Below are 23,934 nucleotides of genomic sequence, written 5' to 3'. Positions count from 1 at the left end.
GGAGATAGTGGGACAGAAGAAGGGTGAGAGTAAGAGAAGGGTCAGGTTTTCATTCTGCATTCATAACCTGGTGATTCATTCATAAATTGGACACTGCACGCTGAATGCGGGAGCAGTAGATGAACCAGGCAGCGGGTAATAGAAAGACCCTCAGACGCAGGTCTGATCAATTTGCCCGATTTGTCCAGAAATATCACCCGGTGCATTAGCATTGAAGGCAGCGGGGATATAATCTAAATATCTCAGGATGGCTGGAAAAAGGTATCTCCTCTCTGCAAAGCCACAATTTAATGAAATAAGCTGAAGATGAAGTCTTGAGTGTATCACGGTCTAAAACCTCTGTGTAATAATGCGATTATAAAATCTCTCCAATGATGGTTCCATTTGAAGTCACAACAACAATACAGTACTTACAATTTCCATCAATTTTACTATTTTGTTTTGAAATTCCCTGTTTCTGAGTGAAGATTATAAAACACAATTGTATTCCCTCAAGCACAGCATTGAGAACAAAGAACATTTTCTAAATGCAACATCCTCTACATTTTCAAACGAAACCCTGCCTCATAATATTACATAAAAAGTGAGTTTCAATTTACGATAATGTTGAACCTAACTCAAAAGCATTAAATCATTTACTCTACAGACCACTTAATTCTTATTCATTTCATCATGTTTGACCAGGAAGGGGAGACGACATCCTTTGATGGACATGTGCGAACCACACATTCTAGATATCTGGTCAGCTGCAGCTGCAGCTGGAAGTGTTCGAGACAGACAGGAACAACGTATAATTCCATTAAACACTTAATGACAACAATGAGCCCCTACGACAAACTACCAGTTCAATGAAATCCAAACACTATTGTTCCATTTTCCCCAACACGTGGCAAGCTAAACCACACCAGCTCTCCGGCCAGTTATTATTATCTCTGGACCTTCTTGATCGAGAACAGGAAATGACGGCTGTTCTGGGCATCCTCCAGAAAATAACTGAAGGACAGACAATACCCTTTAACCCTTTACACTTCAATAAATCTGCTCATCCTATCACACAATTAGCACAATGCCCTATACTGTGTTATCTCAAAGCAACAAAAGCATGTTCCTACTGAAAATATTGGGAGAACAACATTGTAAAGTCCTGCATTACATCACCAATTCAAACTGATTTTTTTTTCTCCTCTTACTATAAATGTTTCTATTCCCAAGTCCCATACCTTTCACTCGTTAATACATATCATCAAATGGGCAAGACTTTCATATGTACCCCCCGCTATGCATTATGTATAAGTAACATGAATAAGTTTAGGTGGCTTTGGGATTAGGATTAGAGTTTACTCAGTTTAAGATTAGTAATAGAGTTAGGGTTAGAGTTAGGGTAACATTGATCTTGGTGTCCTAGGGAAATGCGGACTTCCGAGGAAGGTGTGTAATAGTGGGGATACGTTGTACATATGGAAGTCTTTCCATCAAATGTTTGGTCCAAATGGAAGAGTCTGTGGGAAATGACAGAAATTATTTCTTCCACTCATCCAAATTGGTCTTTGAGCAAATGTCTCATTTTGAACAGGCAGGTGCCCATAATAATCACACTAGCCAAACAGTGAGCTTAGTTGCCCATGGCAATGGCAGGCAGGAGTTCGTTGCACTCTAGAAGCCAAGCCATCTTCTAATTCAGGCTGTTGTTTTGTATAATAGAGACCTTTGTTTCACTTGCTTTTCTGCTACATGACTATAAAGAGATAGATACCAAACTACTTTACTCCTTCACTGTCTAGTTTTCAACTCATACATTCATACTAAAATCAAGCCTATGATTGTATGAATAGATTACTGTAGAACCAGAAATATGAAACTTTAATGAAACTTTAATTCTGCGAGCAGCCTTAATAGCGAAAGTAAAATGCATTTACAGTGTATATGAAAGTTTTTGTCTGTATTAAACAATGCATTGAATGCCAGTGGCAATTCGTGAAAGATTTATGCCTAGCTGCTGCGAATGTTTCTGATTTTACAGTATAATAATATCAAGTGATGAGCTCAGGCCCCATTTCACAAAAGATGCTAGGATAGCAACTTTTGCTGGAGTGGCAACTTCCAATAGCAACAGCCAATTAGGAAGCTGGATTCTTGTCATTACCAGACAATTGTCACTCTAGCAAGAGTTGTTATCATATCAACTTTTTATGAAATGGTGCCCAGATGTGCTCATATGTTATCACACATGAAACAGTATACATGTAACTGGCCTCTCAACAGTATAAGAAGTACAACAGCAGTATCAATAAAGTCAAAAGAAGATTTCATCGTAAGAGGCCATTTTAATGAAACAATTGATACTAATGATAGAGAAATAACTAGGCAACGTAACATGAAAGAATTTTTCATGGAGACACTATTGCAGGTCATGTTCATACTTTTGTTTTCTTAGAGTAAACTTTACAAGTTTAAATTTACATTATTAATTTCTTGATAACTTATCATAAGTGTGAATGTGTGTCAATTGAATTACAATGTGTGTCGTTTTCTTTGTTGTTGTATTGACTGCAATTAAAAACAATGGGAATGTCACATGTGGTATCAGCTCAATATCAACAACAGAAGAACATGTGAATGGTTGGTATTAAAGCAAAAGGTTCATAATATTTGTCTCATGGTGTGAGCATACCTGTGATAGCTTTGTACGGAACCTCGTTCATACTACTGAATCCCGTCGCTTTGAACGCCTGTCTCGTATCGGTACAACCAGTTCTTTCTGATTGGCCCACTGTAAGTCCTGCATAGGCAGCCAAGAAGACGGCACAAAGTGTGCATGACCACAAGTCTCTGTAAAAGCCCATGTTTTCAGCGGACGACGAGCGACGAACGCCGAATTGTTTGTGAAGAACCGGCGTTCACCTAGCTAGGCTAGGTGAAAAAATTACACGAAGGTATTCGTGCTAGAGGTGAATGCTGTTTGAACGGGCCCCTTTCTCCTGGAACACAAGAGCCCTTGCACCGGCTGTGCTGTGTCTTCCTTGCTGTGTGGCGTCTCAAAGACTTTCACACACGGCCTTGTGCACCCCAAGTCTTCGTCACTTTGAAGCGATGATGCGGCAGCCAGCACAGGGGAAAAGACGATGGTTAGCTCCGTAAATTCCGAGTCTTATTCTCCGATATTAAATCCAAGTGTTTTTCCTTTGGATCATCCAAAAATAATTATGAAATAAATCGGGTGACCACATCGCCTTCTCGCAGCAAATGATGATACTTCGATGTCCACAAAGTGATTTCCTCAGGTCCCTCCTCGCGAAGCCATACACGGAGCTGGCCTCACCTCGACTGCTCTCCTGTGTACAAAAGCTTTGACTTCAACTACTACTAGTGTATCAGCAGAATGCGTGCGATCGTATGCACTGCATGCTGTCAAGCTGATCTGGCGTGCATGTACTAGTACTTTACGTGCATAGAGGGTTTGCCGACAGGTACACTGGGTACACCATCGAGCTTCGCACAAAATAAATTGCTAATAGATTTGGACGACTACAAACATTTTGCGCAGGGGTGTATTATGTATTTTGCACTGAGGGATGTGTTGTGTGACTGGGAATCACTCGCTTCACAGTGAATGCGATGAAATAAAATGGAGTCCAACTGTTTCCAGACATTCTCTCTTGATTACATTTTATTAGATGCATTATTTCAGAAATTTTAAAATTGTAAGAGACTTTGAGATGCTTTTAGTTTTGAGTTGACGTGTACAGGGAACTGGTGGAAATAAAGTATAAGTATAAGACAGTGAACAAGTACTGTATACTAGTATAATTATGCTTATTAATACCTGACCAACGTAGTTGTGTTTATTTGTTGGTACATGTATTTTAATTACGACATCGTATTTTGTTCTTTTCAATGGAGGAAATACACTTTGATAGATTTCTCTAAATTTGTGCACAATGTCTCTCACCCATGACATGAATTCTGTTCTTGAATATCATAGCTTAGTGCGCATTGTACCATGTTTACTGACACAAAGCATTTGAGTTACATGCATTCTGAAGAACACTTTAAATGTTCATTATCATTGTTCTTCTTATCGCTATCATCATCATCATGATTATTATTACTATTCTTATTATAATTGCTCTTATCATTATAGTTATTTATTATCGTGTTCAATAATTTCGCAATTGATCGGCATTTGTCAAAAAAGTAGATGTAATAAAGGTAATATATATATATATATATAAATATATATACATATACAATTGTATATGTATGTATATACAGTGCTATTTATTCAAAGGAAATTTTCGACGCATACACACGTCTTCTTCTTCTTGTTCATGTCAACTCTGAAGAAGACGTGTGTATACGTCGAAAATTTGGTTTGAATAGATGGTACTGTTGAACTGCAATGCATTATACCCTACTTCGTCATTTTTTCTGTACTGCGTACCAACACGCGAACTACAAGCAATATATATAATATATATATATATATATATATATATATATATATATGTGTGTGTGTGTGTGTGTGTGTGTGTGTGTGTGTGTATGCATATCATTATTTTCAAATTTGATTACATACAAGTCTACCCTAACTTCCGTGGTAAAGAAAAGTCCTAACAAAAATTAAATGTCTAAAGTCTTCAAACTTTTGCGAAACTGTGACAAATGCAATCAGTATAGGCTCCTACATAGTTTACATCAAGAATCTTAGATTAAATAGGCCTAGCGCCTACTGTCTATACTTCCCTCCGATCTCTGCAAGGTTCGAAACTAATACCCCTGAAACCAAAATTGATTATTTTTTAAGTGAGAAGAATAATTGAAGAGAGAGAGAGGGAGTAACAATTTTATCCATAATCTTATCCTATTATATACCTAAATTCTCGTCCTGATAAACAGTTAGATAATGGAAATGGGCAACAGTCTTAATTGCATCCAGGCCTCACCTGGCTAATGGGACTGCTAAAGAAATTTTAACAGTATTGACCGAAGTTATCGATTCATCATCTTAAGCTTTTTGTCTATAACCTATCAAAATGTGGATTCAAGCAGACTGTGAGACACTATACCGTCCAGTATATAGAGATAATGAGGAAATCCGTGCATCTCTGTGAATGCATATTTTTAAGATGTTTTTTACCGCTTTTTATCATCTTCATTTCATTAATTTCATTTTCAACAATGCAACACATTTACATACACAAAATAAGACAATATCAATATAGTAACAAAGAACAGTATGTCAAATATGCAGATGAAATTGAATTAGAATTAAAGTTGCAAGAAATGGAGGAGACGTGCTGAAAAGCCAAGCTTGTATTTCGCAGTCTCCTCATGGACAAAATAACTGGATAACATCAAAAACATCTACATAACATCATTATTTTGGTTCCTCAGGACTAAGATGATAAAGCACCAGAGGCTTTTAGAGAGAAGGAGAGATATAGACAGTAGAAAGAAAAATAAAGAAAGGGAAAGACGGACGGACGAACAAAGACAGAAAAAAATATCTGCTGTATATAGTTTTAATGGAGATTTTTTTTATTTGCAAACATGTCTAAGATCTAAGATCCACACTTAAAAATTGATACATGTTTGCGTTTTTTTAATCAGTTAAAATTAGAATAAGAATAAGAAGATTTGACCCCACTGTCGAGTTTTCTCTTTCCATTTTAGTGACACCCTGACGTTGTTTTCTTTTTTACTATCTTTGTTTGTTTTGTTTTGTTTGTTTTTTGCCTCATTCATGATATTTGGTACCACATACTAGTATACGTGCCTATGATTTTGCGCAAAAATTACAGTGGGAAAGATTAAGTAAAGTATATTAATGATAGTAAATCATGAAGGCCTACGAGTATAGTTTTTAATGTATTCAAATCTAACCACGTTCCGTCGCAACGTCACATTCAGCAACTCTCTGTTCTTCTGTTGCAAGATTTTCTTAATCCTGTAGCAGTATTCGTAACTCTCACAAACTAGTGAGGTTAATCCCCGAGGTGTTTGAGTCGGGATCTTTGGCAAACTGAAATCATTGTCTCTGGTAACCCCTGTTAGCAGTGTTATTGTAATGAGTTCTGAAATGTGTTCAACGGTAATCAGAAGAAACCAACGCAAAGATAACGAAGGAAGGGAAAGATTGGGCCCTTTGCAGAGAACACTGTACAACGTAAGAATGAAACAAAAATATGAATATGCGATTGCGTGTTTTCCACTCTAATTCACTGCTGTGATGTCATGGTAAGCATTTTCTTATTTCTTTTTCAAACGCAAGTGCTCTGTAGGTTGTTGCTACAAGTTAATTAATAAAATAGGAGGGTCACATCTCACCTGGTGAAGAAGTGACCGCGAGTTACGGGCATTTTCGTAATGCGGTAGTAATAGTCATAAATCGTAGATGCGCGCCACTTGATGGCGTGCTTCATTTTGGCCAGTCGCCTTTTTTTCTGAGTTGAGATCGGTGCATGGTGTTCAACGTATTGAGATCCGTATACGTCGCTTAGTTCACAAAATGATTAGGAAAAAATTTTCTTTAACATGAGGCACTCTCAAAACCTCCAAAGGAATAAAATAAAATAGTATGTAAGAGATTGTGGAGAGCTGATAGTATCGCAGAAATAAATAGCGAACTTGTTGGAAAGTGAGCAACTTTTACATGAACTTTTACCATCTTGATTGATCAGAAAATAAATGAAGTTTAAATTCCCTTCGTAAAAAACTGTGCAAAACTCTCAAATATGAATTCATTTTACGCAAGATAATTGTAATGATATAAGGATGATATCATTCTCCGATAGATAAGCCTACATAATGAGTTACAAAATGGAATGGCAACTGAAAAACCATACCCGCACCTCCGGGATAGGCCCTGTGGGTGTTAACGTAGTTGATTTTTAAGTTTTCACTTATTCACTGGCTTTTCCATGAATATAAGTACCGGTAGTATGCTTAACTATAAAGGTTGTGATTCCATACTAGGTCTTGTATACGTAGGACTATTGGTCACTTGTCTTTTTCAGTTGTTACCCATAAAATCATCCAAACACAACATTGACTGAAGAAAAAAAAAATCAATAATCTATGCAAGGTTATATTGTTAGTTGATGACATAAGCTAATCACGTATTTGCATATTGTACGTGGTTGTGATCAATTTTCGGCGTTCCACTTTGCACATGAGCAGAAAAAGGTCATTAGTTAGCAACAGGGCATGTTGGCTCGAAAATTCACTGATATAATCATATGTGATGAAATGATTATTCAGGTAATCCTTATGGTGCTTGCCAGCACATCCACTTGACAGCAAGCCTGGTATTTGGTAGTGTTATTTCTTCAATAGAAAAAGTTTGTTAATATATCTTATGCAAAATAATCAAAATAATGAATGCTATCTCAAGTGTTTTGACGGACCATTCTGGTCATCTGGTCCAAGCAAGTTCATCTTCTCTCTCCCTCCCTCCCCTCCCCCCCCCCCCCCCCTCTCTCTCTCTCTCTCTCCCTCTCTGTACTTTGTGATGAATTCCATGAATTGTTACATCAGCAAGCTTATACATTGTGTCACTGTGAAAACGAATGAAATGCCTAACCAATTGAGAGAGAGAGAAAAAAAAGACTAAAACTCATTTATGCCCATGTGCTCATGGTTTGGCAAGAACTCCAAACTGGCTTACTGCAGCACAGTACAATCATGCACTGTATGTGAAAACCATGTAGTAACCACCACAAGGTGGCGCTGTTCCACTTGACAGCATGCCATTATTGAACATGATTGTATTCCCTGAAAATCTATAGCAATGCTGTTCTCTAGTCGATTACCAGAATATTCTTTGTAAATAGGCCTATATCATTTTGCTTTACAACGCGAAAAAGTGAATATTATAATCAAAGATAACCAAACACTTCTTCACAAACAAAATCAAACATTGCTGAAGACCCTTTTCACAAACGAACAGAACCTTTATCATTATACCCTAATGATAAGCCCTGCATACATTGTATTATACTTGAAATACTTCCTAGTATAGCCTACATTAATGAATTATCATAGATGGGATGAAAAACAGATGTAGGTGGAAATAGAAATTAGTTCAAATCTTTGTAAAAAGAATTGAGAATGGATGTTGTATGCCAAATACCATTAATATCTGTCACTAAAACCAGATGGGGCATATTATTCCAATTTCTTTGATCCATGTTTAATGGAGTGTACAAATTTCTTGGATATTGTTCTCATGTAGGCTTACCAGCATTATGATTGATGATATTTTAACCCTATAAACCCGAGCTAATTTGACCTTTCCCAGGTCCAGGGGGGGGGGGGAGCACATTATGCCCCCACTATATAGAGGGTTTTTGTTTTTGTTTTTTATCATCGTCATATTTGGCACATGGTATACTAGGCCCTATAGCAACTCAGATTCTACATGGTCCCACCATTGAATTTTCTCAATTTCATCCATTAGGGGCGCTATATTTTTTTTTTTCAATTCAATCATAGTTTATTTCCAATCATCGAAAATAAAAAAACATAGTACAAAGTATACATGTGATGAAATATTGTTCAAACGTTTGCATAAGATTCATGTAATATATATACGAGACAAATTATAGAACAACATATAACATGTACAATATTTAGGAAAACACGGTATAAATACTTCGTGGGCGAGCGGAAAATAAATTCGATTATGGAAAATAGTGATCCACTAAAAAGCATAGCTTGTCGGACGTGGATCGCTAGACAAATAATGAGTAAATTATATACTATTCTATAACAATATACATGTAATTATTTTGAGATACACCGGTTGGGAAAAAATATAGAATACCAATGCTAGTGCCCGGACACTGCTCACTGAACCACGTGTACCGGGAAAATATGACAAGGACAATACGTTCGTACACACATTCGATTACCCACACGTATACACTGTAAGACGCGAGACAGTACCGAGAGGAGAGAAGACGGTAACAATACAAGTCTATACGAAGAACAAAAGACAGGAAAGGAAGAGGAGAGAAGAAAGAAGAGAAGTCTGCACACAGAACACGCCAAGTGCTGCGACATCAGGACAAGTGAAGGCTCAAGCATGAATCAAAACAATTTAAATTATCTAAGATTATAAGTAGAAAGTAAATATTTTCTGAGTTTGTATTTAAACAAATTTGGGGGAATCTTTTAAACTATTATCTAAATTATTCCAAAGTCTGGGTCCGGTATAAAGAGATGTATTTTGGGCATGTGCGGTTCTCATTAATGGAAGATGAAATTCGTCGGATCGTCGCGTGGGATAGTTATGAACATGACTATTTCGATGAAATAAATCATGGAATATTTTAGGTAAAAAGTTACTGTTGTATAATTAAACATAAACTGGCCAAGTTGAAACACATACAAATCATTTACTTTTAATATTTTATGGTCAGAAAACAAAGCATCTGTATGTTCTCGGGTATGTAAATTAAAAACAATTCTAAGCGCTTATTTTTGCAGTAAAAGAAGAATATTCATCACAGCACAAAGAAATACACAGAACATATGCTAAATTCATTCATTTTTAAGTCCCCAGTACATGTCTTTACAATTAGACCTATCGCTTTCATATTTGTCACGAACAAAGAGAATTTGTTAAAGTTGGCATTTCCCGAGGTCACCATGTGGGGGTACAATATAAAGAAATATACAGGAATATTAAATTTTAATGCACTATACTTGTACCTTGATGTCTTTGCCCAATATCATCATTATTCCATAATGTTGGAAATCATTAGGCAGGGTGGAAATCCTGCTATTGCAGATTGATAATATGATAAACAAAATGATACTAAGAGCAAAGCTAGTGTATATTAGATTCAAAATTAGACAAAATAAAAGGGTTTATAATCCTGGAAAATACTGTGTTTTTTCAATCATTTCATATCTATTATATCTATTGTTTTTGGTGCATGAAAAACAAAGGGAATAATAGGAAGACTATTTAGGACCATTTACAACCAAAATTATTTCATATTTTGGTCCTTCAGCAAATTATGGTCAAGAAAACCCCATTTCACTCTTCATATATTTCATCTTTCATAGGCCTATCATATGGAAGCCTATCGATTCGGTGAATGCAAAAATATCAGAACGCACCGGTGAAGCTTGATGAAAAATGGGTAAACACTTCAACATAATATCCTTTGTGTTTTTAATAGATTTGTCTTGTTTTTAATAGTCTGATAGGTTTTAAGCCTCACTCTTGTAAATGTTATTTCATGGCGAAAGTGCTACAAATGTATTATAAGGCAATTAAGTGTTAGGGAGGTGTTCATGGTGTTTGAAACTTCAAGGAAATCATGCAGCAAGAAAAAATAAAAAAATCTTGCTGCGTGTTCCATGTCTAAAGTGCATCCACATCATTTCCAAGTTTACTTTGATACCAAGAATGGCTAAACCAAACGGAATGGCAGAAATGTCAGTAAGATGGGACATGAAGAAAAAAAGAGTGTTTGATGGTAATTATAAATGTTTGACAAATTTTCTTGAAACAGCGATACAATACTAGTATTGCGCCCAAAACAGCACATGATTTGGCAACGTTACTGTTAGCCTGATAACAAGGCATTTCTTACAAATCTGAAGGACATCAGCCGTGAATGACATCACAGAGGGACAATTAAAAGGAAGATGACCTCCCCAAAACTGTAAATGAACCCGTCCAAGGAAATAATGCTTTCGCGCGGAGTTCGGAGCGCGCCATTGTAAAAATTTGTCAGCGGCTTTGGAGGCGAGTGAACCTCGCATGGATAGCCGTGACCGTCGGCCTAGGATGGAAGGCTACCGCACAAACCTACTCTGATTCCGCGAGCCCACTGATTAGCGAGACGTGATAGATGTGTTGTGAAGGCAGGCGGGAACGTTTGACACCTCCTACAACCTGAATCCTACCCCACCGTTATCTGTACTGCTTGATTTTCCGAATGTGACGATTGTTTGAAGAACCACTAGAGTTTCTATAATTCATCTTGATCCAAAATGGCGCCAATTATGGAAAACGGTGACAACGGTAAGGTTTTGCCTTTGGCTTTGTGAAAATACATGTGCAATTATCGAGTAAAGCAAAAGGGACCAATCAATACAGTACTAGTAACTAGCAGTAGCACTCCATCAGGCGATCAGGCACCATAGCTCACCACAGTGACCACATACACCAGTACATAGCTTTATACTATCCATCGACCATACGGTGCCCGAGCAATAAGCCAGATACAGACGTCGAGATTGAAACTTCAAAAGAGATCAGTAAACCTATGCTATAAGCACTATCGTATTACTATTCGCAATTCATCACACAGATCTCCACAGGGAGATTAATTAAAAGAGAAAGTCACTTCTACTGTTAGAGACAAAGACATACCATGCATAACGTTTGGTTAGAGTTTCCCTCACGTCACACACAGTTTGGATAAACTTTATTCTGCAAGATAATGTTAGCTTCTATGTATGAAATTGATAATATCATACTTGCCAACAGGATGCCTATGCGAGCAGTGCTAGTTTGAATGCTAATGAAATCTTTCAAAAGCGGTAGTCTACCGCCAAATGCGGTACGCCGATAGAGTTGGCAAGTATGTAATATTAAAAATGTGTTGTGTAATGTTAAATCAGTTGTTAATGTTAGACCACACATCCATGCGTTTGCAATGTTTTGCCTTGAATTAGTCCATGATAAAATTTTATGTTCAAATAATTGACAAATAATAATGACACAGTGGTAGGGTAGTCTACATGTGTAGTCTGGTGCAGGTGGTGGTTTTAACAAAATTGATGAAAATTTGTTAATATTTGATTGAAACCCATGAAATCTGAGATATCGATAATTTGCAATGCTTTAATACGCCCCGGGAGTTGTGATATGATAGTTATGGAAGCAGCGCATGATGAAATTTTCAGTGCTGTGCGACAGAGGCTTGGCCGGCCTTTAGTCTAGTAGCTATTATAGTAGTCAGTGGTGGTCGTGATGATGCTGAGAAGTGAGAAAATGGCATGCACAAAAAATTGAAGTTGAAAATATGCAGTCTCAAAAACTCTGAATAAGGCATACCAGATTTTAGTACAATAGTTTAATCGATGGACTGGTGAGTGAAATCCTTCTGATTTTATAATTCTCCTTCTTCTGGTTAAGTCTGCCTCCTTCAATAAACTGAATACTGTAAGAGTGGAAATTTTCGCGCATTTCGCGCAACCAGAAACTAGCGCGAAAATAAAAGCACGCAAATATTTTTGCTTGCCATATGTTCCTGTGCATGATGACTTGATTCCGCAGAATTTAAAACACGCGAAACTCTTCTTATCCGGCCAAGCGCGAAAAATTAGTCGCGTGAAAATATCCACTTTTACAGTATTCTTTCAAACTTTGAATTATTAAATAAAACCAAAATATTAGGTTTTAATTTATATTTGAAGATTGTCTTTATAGCATTATGGTGCATATGATTGACCTCATCATTGTTATTAGGTTTATATCGGTAAAGATATTCATGTTCGTTCACCCTTTATAGGGGCTGTTTATTTAGGTAATAAATTCCATTTCAACTGGAGACCAGTGGCATGTGTGTCAGACATCATACGAGTCCAGCTTACAACAATTGCATGTTGTGTTGGACGCATACAATTACAAAGTTTGCCATGTTTCCACAGAAGCTTTCTTCATGCTTTCCCCTCAAAATCACCAGATCAAGACACTTCTCGTCGGTCCAGGCGAGATGTTGGAAAAAAGAAGGCCAACCGAATGTCTGCCCTCGAGCGTCTGAAGAATGCCAAGAAAGGAGGCAAACGATTCTATGATGAGGTTAGCATGGATTGCAGAGCTGTTCATGTTGCATACTTCCAAAAATTCTGATAAAAAGTGATTGTCCGTGTTGAAATAAGCTACTGTATGGTCAGGATTTAGTGAGCTCTGTATCAATAACAGCTACAGGTAATACATAAACTTCTTGATTATAGATTTATTAGCGGCATTGCTAGCATTGATAATGTGTGTAAAGGTCTTTGCTCTTGAAAACAAGCTAGAGAGATCAAACAACTTTATGTCTAAGCAAAATGAGTAAAGTGACATAAAAGAATATGAGACCAAAATTTAGTACATCCTTGAAGTTTTATAGAATGTTTGCTTTTGAGCATAGCGCTTCTAGTATTTGCCAACCTTGTAAATGTACACGTATACCATCATTCATATTTTTCTGTACAGAAGGTCTTGTCAGTAGACATTGCTAGGTCATTAATTTCTTGTCCCATGGGATGATACAGGGGCGTGTTTCATAAAGCTGTTCGTAAAGTTACGAACAACTTACGAGCGACTGGTGATCAGTTCTGATGTGCTATATTTATCAGAATTTCAATAATTCAGCACACGAACTGATCACCAGTCGCCCATAAGTCATTCGTAACTTTACAAACAGCTTTATGAAACACCCCCCAGGAGTGGCTAACTAATATAATACATTTAAGTGTTTTGTACAGATGAGTTTAGCATACATTGATAATGTTGCCAAGAATTTACAGTTTGATCTGATATTTAATGATATCACCTTTACCAATGAAAAGTCTGTCATGATGTGTCAGAAGATAAGGGTTGTTTCCTTAAAGGGCAGTCTAATCAGTACTCACCAGTCCCTACCTCAAATCACATTTCTATTCCTTGTAGGAAGAGGACCTACGGAATGTCTATGATGTGGTTAATGAGGACGAATATTCAAAAATTGTGCAGGATCGACAAGAAGATGACTGGATTGTGGATGATGGTAAGTTGGAAATCTGCTCATCAAATTCAGATTAACTTAATCCACACTTCAATCCCCTGTTTTGATTGGAAGAAGAATAAGAAGAATTTGAGAGTGAAAGAAAACAAGTGCATGACATGTGTTAGTGTTCTTCTGACAAGTCAGATATCCTTATTTGCAGTAAACAGAGTTGAAAGAAAAAGTCCTATACACATATTTCTGTGCAATTAATTAACCGTAATGATAAATTGCTTGAGAAGACTATTGACAGATTTTAACAGCACTGCTGAAATACTGTATACGCTATATATTTCGCGGGGGTTTTATTTTTCGCGAATTTCACGAGTCAGGAGCTATTCGCGAAATTAACAGCACGCGAAAATATTACCTTCCAAAATGAATCCCTTGCCTTGATGATACGAACATTTCAGTACTAGTATACCATGTCACAGCTTACCGAACAGACCACACTGGCTAAGCTTGTTTACGCACGTCCACGTCTACTTACGAATACTGCACTGTAACAGTTAGAGAGCCAATCCATTATCGCAAGGGGACCACTCGTCAGAAATCTAGCGCGATGGACTTAACCACTTCAAAAATGTTGAATTCTAACTTACTAGTTCGCAGAGTTTGGTAAGTTTTTTTTCATGCAGTGTATAACTAGTATCATTCTTATTTGCTAGTAAGTTGAAAATTCACACTTTCTTTGCCACTTCATATTTTCTCTGGTCCCCCAATCGCGAATTCAACCACTCGCGAAAATGTGTGACAGCAGCAATTCGCGAAAATTTATATACGCGAATATTATAGCGTATACAGTAAGCTGTTTGCATTATGGATTTATCTCTGAGTAATAACGGTCTTGTAAGTTTCATGTTTTGTGTCCTTGTTTTAAGTGAATGAGTTTCATACTTTAAGGTCCTTGTATTAACAGCTGGGTCATCATGCAGTCTTTTATCCTTGAGGTTCTTACTTTAAACCCTTAGTAAAGTAAGGTCAATATACTTATGTACATTGTATCTTTCCTGCCCTGTCTGACTCTGTCTTGTGCGTTTCGTGATTTTAAATATTTGTTTTAACAAAGCCAATATATTGATTTTGTTCTCTTTGAGGGCTCATATTTTTTTTAGTCCTTGTCTTCACTAAGTCAATATATCTTTCACGTTCACTTTGTCTCCAAGTTTCACATTATATCTCAAATCTTTGTATCTGATATATTGGCATCTTTTTGTGTGTTTTGCCTTTAAGATGGAAGTGGATACGTTGAAGACGGACGGGAAATCTTTGATGATGACCTCAGAGCAGACCAGGAGGAAGAACCCTCAAGTAATTATTTTCCTGTATTTCTCTTACTCTTTGTTTTTAGCATATTTGTATGTATACTAATAGTTTTTTGTTTTTTTTTAAATTATTATTTCATAAAAGGTCATCTTGTGTGCTATTGAATAGTATACAAACTATGAACAGATGAGAGGGTGTTTAGTGGAGATTCAGTGCACTCAAGTGTATTTACAATGGTGTAACATGCACAAGGTGCAGCCGACCATTTTTTACAATGTATTGGCAATCCATCGCCGAGATAGTCAAGATGCTTTGTTATTTCACTAAATTTGGATGTAGGATGTTGCTAACCAAACTGGGGAGACTTTCAATGCATTTAATTTGACTTATCGATGTGATTTTAGGATTTTTCTTTTAACTGGCCTCTGGCTGTCAGGCAAGTGCTAATAATGTCATCTTTGTTTTCCACAAATTTGTGGTGCCTGAGATTTATTTGACCTTCAACAGTTCTCTTAACTTCATATTGTGTACAGGTGACTCCTGTTAAAAGGAAGTCCTTGGTACCAACAGTTTTCTTTTGTTTCATCAAAATTCTGTTGTAGCCACAGATGCAGTAGGTATATGAAGGTATGTAGATGATTATTTGGGGAACTGAATTTTTACTTTTTTGTAAACCAAATTTCATTATAACTGTGTTATAATGGGAGTGCACTGTACTTGCTTTTCAAAGCATTTTCTTTCTTCAAGTTGCATACACAGCAACGCTCATTGAGTCATTATTTATGTCTGACCCTCACATTCCTCTCACACACACATGCAGATAAGAGCAAGAGCAGAGCTGGTCCCCAGAAGGCTGCCAAGAAACAGGTACATCTCATCTTGTCTCTGTTCTGTTTAACCCTGTTTGGACCACCATCTTAAAAATGCCATAGACATTGCATGCAAATAGGTTGCAGACGGTCCCGAGAAAGTTAAGGGAAAGTGGGATTAAAAAATGTCTTTAGAGACAAGCATATATGATAGTCAACAAATATACCATACACTGTGGGAGTTGAAATTGAAATTGAATTGAAATTATAGATCTCGAGGTGGCAGGAATAGCATTAGTGCTGATTTCTGTCACCGAGTAATCCATTACTTGCTTCCTTCCAGTGCGTGATACATTTGCTTTGTATCCTTCAAACAAATCTTAAAAGAACGATTCCTTTTTTAAAATTCTCATACCATAAACATCCCTGTAAGTCAAATCGTGGTCATGCCATTATGATTTAATATATAGTGGTGGACACGACTTACACAGCAGTCTATGAGGTCCAATACTGATAGGATTTGTCACACGCTCTCGATTAAAAACCATTGATCAACCGCATATCAATGTTGCCATTCATGGTATAGTCCACTATTCTATGAATGTCGTCCCAGTATAGCACATTTTTCTCAATCGGAATAGTGTTTCATCATCATCATAGCAATACTGTTTTTGGTCACCTGATGCCAAACATGATTTCATTAATGAGAGATATAATCATCAGTATTGTACAAGACATGATGAGTTGAATTAAAAAACAAGAAGAAGTGCCAATTTGATTATCTATGAGTTGCCACACACCTATACCAGTAATTTTACCCCGTCTTGTCCATGGCCATTATTACCCCGAGGAGTAATTCCCATCAAGTAACACTGGTCTAAGATTCTTAGCAATAATTTTACCAAATGTCGACCTAAGCATTGTTTTTCAACGTACCTTTTATGTTAAACTCTTGTTTCCAAGCTTGTTTGCACCTCCTGACTCACACTAACTGGTCCAATAATTGTCATCCGCTTGTGTTTGTGACTCCCCATTCTTGCGAAGAAACCGACCAAACCCAAGGGTGATATCAAGAGCCTGTTTCTCAATGCGGCCAAGAAGAAGAAGTCGGACAAGGACGCCAGCGTCGCTGGAGACGAACTCCTTGGCGACATCTTGAATGAGATGCACAGTGAGGTAAAGTACTTCCCGTTGACCCACCGCAGTCTTCACCTTTGGAACTATTATTAGATTTTTCAGCTGTTTTTCCTGTCAACTTCAAGAGGTCATGTCAAGTGAGAGGGAAATTCCATTTATTCTAAACTAAGAGGTTGTGAAGAGTAGAGTTTAACTCTTTGACTGTGTTAGCATGTAATCATAGTTACAAAGAAATCTTGTATCATTTTTTTTGACTTGATGATTGCTTGGTGATGTTAGATTTTTTTTTTTCCAGTATGATCAATGAATCATACTTTGACATGAATTGAAATTAATTAAATGTTGACATAAATATTTCAATTTGGTGGATTCTTTAAAAAAAAAAAAAAATTGTCATTTGCCTTCAATTTTAAGTGACATAATGCTAATGTGACTAATTTGTTTATCCAGTCACTATTCTTGTGACACTTTACATATTGCAACTTTGAATGTATGATGCGATAACAGAGTGATTAAAAAATAAAGAATTGTGATTAGTTGACATTGTTTGGCTGTAAGATATGATAACAAGCAAAGTGTTGTGAACAAAAGTTTGCCACTTTACATAGTGTTGAATCTTTCCATGTATTTTATTAACGACTTTGCAGTCTTCCACACCAGTCTTCAAACCACTTGCAGTCAAGAAGAAAATCAAGACTCCTGGGTAAATATTTTGTGTGTTTTCTGCAAGAATGGAACCCATTCTTCCTGCTACCATCCCCTCATATTCTGGCATTTTTCGTCTGTTTTTCTTTTCTCATGCCCCTCTTTCATATCATTTTCTTCTATTTCTTTCATGTTTATTTCTGCCTCTATGTCCATCCTATTCTTACATGTAACCTATCTAATTTGTATTTTCTTTCTTGTCATTTTATCCTGTGATAAATTGATGTCAGGAATAGAGATGTATTCATTCATATTAATGTGAAAAAAAATCAAGGACTATCATTTATACCTCAGTGTATATTTAAACATGTAAGAAAGACAGTCCCACTGATCATAGTACCGCTGATCTGTAAATGAAAGGAGCTTTGAGGCACTTGAATGATGGAAAGCTATCATTTAATAGCTTCAACTATCTATCTAGACATCCCCTTCATTTGACACTAGCCTCGTATGACTGGAATTAACAGTTATGTTTCTTATTTCTTGCTTTGTCCACCCCCCCCCCCCCCCCATTTAGTTCATCACCAGCCATTAGAAATCCATTCAGCAACAAGACGCCAACTCGCCCTGGTCCGTGGGCCATGACCCCCAGGACCATAACCTCGGAAATGTCTCCACCCACGGTGATCCCTCGACAACGGTCATCGTTGAAATCTGTCAAACGAGAACACACTGATCATGATGAACCGCGTGCAGCAAAACGCTCGAAGGATGTGGTCATAAAGAAAGAAGTGTTGGAAGAAGACGTGGATGAAAATGATCTAAATGGTGAGATATTTTGAATTTGCAGTAAAGTAATTGTGAAGAGATTTGAAATGTTTGAGAAGTTTGATGTGTGTAGTCCCATGAATTCATAACTGTGCTGTATAGTCTGATTATAATCAATGATTGAATGATTGCTTTTGAACACTCATGAATGAATGAAGTGCATAGGCTTTGTGTATGACGTGATTCAGAATAAGTATTTGTAGCAACAGTCTGTCTGACACAAAGCCGATTCATAAGACATCATTGATTGCCTGCCTCTATTGGTGATTTATTCCTCTGGTGTCTTGTTTGTAGGACTCGATGATATGGAGGATCTCGACTTTGATGAAGATGACGTAAAGACAGAACCTAATGTCGTGAAGCCAGAAGTGAAGGAGGAAGAGATGGAGGAAGAGGATTCGAAGGCCACTGTTCAGGCAAAGTAAATCATGTAGATATGACACATTTTAAAATCACAACCTAAAGTGATTTCATTGAGACACAAACACCCAAATGGTTTGTCAGAACTAGAGGAAAAGAGGCATAATCTCTTAAAGATGCGTAATCTAGTTTGGAGCAGGTGAGTTTGTCCAATTTGGTGTTTTATTGACAGTTTCCTTTTTTTTTTTTTTTTGAAGGCTGCATTGAAAATGCTCTCATCTTGAATTAGAAAACACCATCGGTTTTCCTTTAAATGTAGTGGTGCATTTATGGAAATAGAGAAAATGGGTGTAAATCTGCTGTTCATAACATGTGATCACAAGTTTGTTTGTATGTTTGTTTGTTTGTTTTGTTTGTTTTTTAATTGCAGACCAAGATGGTAGTTCACATTAAATAGTCATTATGTTACTGACTCTGGACTAATCACTCCACATTTGATTACACTATTTCTTGTACAGTGCTCTCCCATTATAATAAAATTCTTGTTACAAGAAAGTGAAGATTTAGGTCCTAAAATTATCGTCTATGTATCTTTAGTTACTTTACTGTTCGGCTATAGTGAAAGAATACTGCCAGTCCTGAGGACTTTGTTATAAAAGGAGTTGCCTGTATTTCTATTTTATATTGAAGTATAAACCCTGAGGTTTGTTCGACGTCGGGATGGGAGACCATCAAGGGGGAGGTGGAGGAGGACGAGGAGGACATCAAGGTCAACATCCAGGTTGATGCCAGCACGTTGCCCCTGACAACCAACGAGGATGGGGAACAGATCTTGAGAATGTACTGGCTGGATGCATATGAGGATCCTTTCAAGCAGCCAGGTATACCCTGCTTTCATGATGATAAATGTTGCCAATGTCAGAATATAGGAGTGACTATATGTATATGTCATGATGTTGCTATCATTAAGTGATTAATATGAAAACTGAAGTCCTGCCAAATAGGTAATTTGGCTTAGGACTAGAACTTCATCTTTGTTTAACTACACAGTACCTTAAAAATTCATAGTTTATGAAACTGAAATAAAACAAACCAACAAAAAAGGGGAGAAAAAGATCCTTAGAATTGTGATATGGTCTTGAGCAGCAGTGTATTGAATTTGATTGCTCCTTGATTATTCATATTATCATCAGGATCATTGCCGTTTTCATCATCTTGTCATCAATGGGATCAACAGTAGGTAGGAGTTTTCTTCTAACATGTCATGTGAAAGGATGTAGCAAAAATGTACATACACGTTACTCCTAACCTGTTATACTTTCAGTAATAATCAAGAACGTGTCCGTTTTTAGCATCCTTTAAACTCTCAAGAGTGCATGTAAAACACTGAATATATGTACATTTTTTAAAAAAAACCATTTTAAGCATATTTTCTCTTCAGTGTCAACTTACTGCTCAAATGCATTGTTGTGTCTATTTTTGGCAGGTACCGTCTTCCTCTTTGGGAAGGTGTGGATCAAGGAGGCCAAATCACACGTCAGCTGCTGCGTGGCTGTGAAAAATATCGAGAGATGTGTCTACCTCCTGCCCAGAGAAAAGGTAAATCCACTTTCCTACCTATTTTTACCAAACCAGATAGGATTTGATTAAAACAGAGATAATTTATGTATGGCAGCTATCAGGATTTACTCAGATTATCTTGATTTTGTAAATTTTTAGGACACAGTGTCTTGGAGTTTCAAATTTCGAGACCAATGACTCTTTTTTAACATTACTAAGTATCATATTCCTGTAAGTTGCAATTTATCATTCTAGTGTATGTTCAGCTGAGTGAGATTGGAGCTGTAAGTTTCATTTTTCCTTCAAAATCAAGGCAGTTTAGTCCACTGTCTCTGAAACAAAAACAAAATAATCACTGATGTAGGATGAATTACCTGATATACTTCTTAGAATTAAAATAAAACTGTTGTACCCCACTTCCTGTAAAATGAAGGAATGTTTGTGATCATTTTAATTTGGCAAATTCGCAAGAGCTGAGATTCTCGAAATCAAAATGCATGCAAAAGTACTCGTCTACACTATATGCATTGAATGTTACAGGCAACTTGCAAAAATTTCATGCCGTGGAAAAGGCCGTCAGCTCTAGTTTATGAAAATTTCATGCCACAAAAATATTTTGTTTTAGAGGAAATCAATATATAGATATCAGTGTGTCAAGAGTCAGGAGATATTTGAAATATTAAAACATTTTTACCAACAGAGGAGAAATCTGAAGAAGGGAGCAGACAGTGACGAAGAAGTGACAATGATGGACGTGTACAAAGAGTTTGATACCATGGCAACCAAGTACAAAATCATGAAGTTCAGGTCAAAGGTGAGAGAAATATTTGCAATTGAGCTGATGTGATGTTAGTGATGTTATTGATAAATGCCCTCAATTTCTTTTGTTTGTCCCATGAATATCAGTTTTTGTGTCGCAAAGCACTACAGTGCACTCCCGTTATAACGAACACGGTTATAATGAAATTCCGGTTACAACGAAATGAAAATTCAGTTCCGCAGCATTATCGGCTCTATGTTTTTTTATTGTTGATTTGTTCGGTTATTACGAAATTTAGATATAACGAAAGAAAACTGCCGGTACTGAGGACTTTGTTGTAACGGGAGTCCACTGTACGTAGATAATTGTTTCATTCTTTTGAAGTAGTTAAAAGTCAATGATTTGAAAATTGAACATTCTGTTGTGACATTGTTCTGTCTTGGAAAGAACAGTAGATAAAGGTTTTATATTTCCTTCCCTAAATGATTTCTAAATTTTGAATTTATGACTTTGTAACATACACCTTTAATATGAGATGGGAGAGGCAACGTTTCTGCTCCAAGTCAACACAGTCACAAGATGAATGCATTGACCTTTCATTGCCGAAGTCTGCCTCCTTTAGCAACCTCTGCTGTTGTAAAATAAAGAATGATAATATATGTCACCTTTTCCTGTCTGAATTATGACTTAAATCCATCCTTAGCATATTCCTGCATCGTATTCATTTTGTAAAAAGTTTTGTCCATTGTACCCTGTCCTGTCCTACCCACACAGAAAGTCACCAAACAGTACTGCTTCGAGAAGGTTGAAGTACCAGCGGAGTCCGAGTACCTCGAGATCAAATATGGGGTAAATATCGTCTGTTTAATACTACAAAGTTCACCACCTTTGTCCCCTCCAAAATAGGCAAATTACTACCGTATTAAACTCATCAGGACCTTGTGATAAGCTACTCAGTTTTCATGTTTTGTACTGATTATACATTTTAGTACAGTTTTCATGCATTGGCTGTTGCTATGTCAAGCAAGACATTGGAAAGCTCTCTATTTATTGTGTGGAACGATTGTTGTTATGTAGATATGTACTACTATAGATTTGACTGTAATTGAAAGCCCATCTACATTGTATTAATTTCCCATGTGAGCACATTGCTGTTGGCTGACTGTGAGCCCTTGCTAGCTGGTATGGCAATGTCTGCACTTTACATTTCACTCATGGATTCGACAAATACATAGGACTCTATTAAATTCATGACCAACTTGTCCTGTATTGTTGAAATTCACATTATTTTGTGTGACATAGATATCTCACGATATCGCAAGGACAATGTGATGGCATAATGTCTTACCTCAGAAATTTGAATTAAAAAGGAAAAGAATGTGAGCACAAACTTGAGACTTGATGAGGTCGCTAGGACCTCTTGAAGCACATCACAGTTTGCAATTGTATCAATGCAGTGGAATATCAACATAGGAGATGTAATTATCGTCCGATATATCAGTGACCAGATTGACCCTTCCCAGTATTTCCCCATAGACAGTAAGATTAGAATTAACCATGCAGCAAATGGTTTATTAGCGTGGTGGTATATGTTCATACATATCTTAATAGTGACAGCATTATTCTCAAAACTTGTCCATGCTGGAGGTTTTTCTTTTTAAATGCAATCAAACATCAACATACAGCTCAGTCTGAATTTACCAACTTTTGTAATTGAGCCACCTCAATGTTAAAGACTATTTTTATTGTGATGTTTTCGTGTAGGCCGACATCCCTCAGTTGCCTAGCAACCTGGAAGGAGAGACTTTCAGTCACATCTTTGGCTCCAACACCTCTTGTCTTGAGCTCCTCCTCCTGGATCGGAAGATGAAGGGACCGAGCTGGATCGACATCAAATTTCCTCGTGAGTGAATTGCTTTCAGGCCTCTAAATATCTAATGTTCCCAAAAAAATAAAATAAAATAAAATAAAATAAATATAAATATAAAATGCTGGTATTGATTTTCACATTACCAATAAGGTTAACAAAAGACATTGCAGGGGAACATGCAAGTTATGCCTCGTCTAGGGGAAGATGTATTCCATTGTCTTTTGTAAATCATATCAGTACTGTACCATTGATTGACAGGTGCTGTCATGGACAGAATATTGGATTTGGAAAGGTTTTTGTTTTTGTTTTTATTTTTTTGTATTTTTGTTTTTTGGCATCCAAGTAATCTGAAGAAAAATGGTAGAAAAGTTATTATAAAATATATGGCACATATTTAGATACGCTTTTGGTCACTTAAGTGATCAAGGTATTAAAAATTATTACAAGTCAACATACACCTGCATTGCATAGTCCCTTTACTTGCTCTTTGTTATCTGTTTGTTAACCAGATTTATTTTGCCAGGTGTAATTTTTTGTTTGTTCATTTGTCTATTTGCTTCTTTCATGTAAATTCCTCAGAACTGCCATCACAGCCGGTCAGCTGGTGCAAAGTTGAAAGTTTTGTCACCAAGCCGGACTTCATCACCGTCATCAAAGACATGACCCCACCCCCTCTGGTTGTCATGACGATCAACCTCCGCACAGTCGTCAACCCGAAGACCCACCGCAATGAGGTGATGAATGCGCCAGCTTTTGAAGATTTGATGTACCTGTATGACTATTTTTGCCTTCAGCATGGCAGGCATAATACAGTGAAAGACAGCTTTGCTAAATATGAATCTACCTGAGAACATGGGGAATGATCTGTAAATAATTGAAGTCACTATGCAAAGTGCTTCTATGCCTGTGACTTATGCGTATTTG

The 23,934-nt window shown here is 36.9% G+C and overlaps 2 protein-coding genes across 2 annotated transcripts in view; one reads left to right on the top strand and one right to left on the bottom strand.

Annotated features, from left to right (window-relative positions):
- The window catches only part of LOC139727538 (glypican-6-like), a 103,838-nt gene extending 100,844 nt beyond the window's left edge, over positions 1-2,994 (bottom strand). Inside the window, exon 1 of the mRNA XM_071638515.1 lies at positions 2,672-2,994. Coding sequence (XP_071494616.1) covers positions 2,672-2,843 — 172 coding nt within the window. The 5' untranslated portion in view covers positions 2,844-2,994. The remainder of the gene's footprint in view (positions 1-2,671) is intronic.
- Positions 2,995-10,992: 7,998 nt separating this feature from the next.
- The window catches only part of LOC139727526 (DNA polymerase alpha catalytic subunit-like), a 35,769-nt gene continuing 22,827 nt past the window's right edge, over positions 10,993-23,934 (top strand). Inside the window, exons 1-15 of the mRNA XM_071638499.1 lie at positions 10,993-11,041; positions 12,711-12,826; positions 13,682-13,778; positions 15,009-15,086; positions 15,862-15,908; positions 16,895-17,026; positions 17,635-17,690; positions 18,210-18,460; positions 18,755-18,881; positions 19,511-19,701; positions 20,307-20,419; positions 21,081-21,194; positions 21,915-21,989; positions 22,905-23,043; positions 23,590-23,744. Coding sequence (XP_071494600.1) covers positions 11,011-11,041; positions 12,711-12,826; positions 13,682-13,778; positions 15,009-15,086; positions 15,862-15,908; positions 16,895-17,026; positions 17,635-17,690; positions 18,210-18,460; positions 18,755-18,881; positions 19,511-19,701; positions 20,307-20,419; positions 21,081-21,194; positions 21,915-21,989; positions 22,905-23,043; positions 23,590-23,744 — 1,722 coding nt within the window. The 5' untranslated portion in view covers positions 10,993-11,010. The remainder of the gene's footprint in view (positions 11,042-12,710; positions 12,827-13,681; positions 13,779-15,008; positions 15,087-15,861; positions 15,909-16,894; positions 17,027-17,634; positions 17,691-18,209; positions 18,461-18,754; positions 18,882-19,510; positions 19,702-20,306; positions 20,420-21,080; positions 21,195-21,914; positions 21,990-22,904; positions 23,044-23,589; positions 23,745-23,934) is intronic.

This window comes from Diadema antillarum, unplaced genomic scaffold (assembly GCF_040938485.1).
Source record: "Diadema antillarum isolate AM-2024a unplaced genomic scaffold, OU_Dant_1.0 seq00000135_RagTag, whole genome shotgun sequence".
In the NCBI taxonomy this organism is placed as follows: domain Eukaryota; kingdom Metazoa; phylum Echinodermata; class Echinoidea; order Diadematoida; family Diadematidae; genus Diadema; species Diadema antillarum.
Note: the sequence above shows the minus strand (reverse complement) of the source record. Positions and strands in the feature narration are given on the sequence as shown.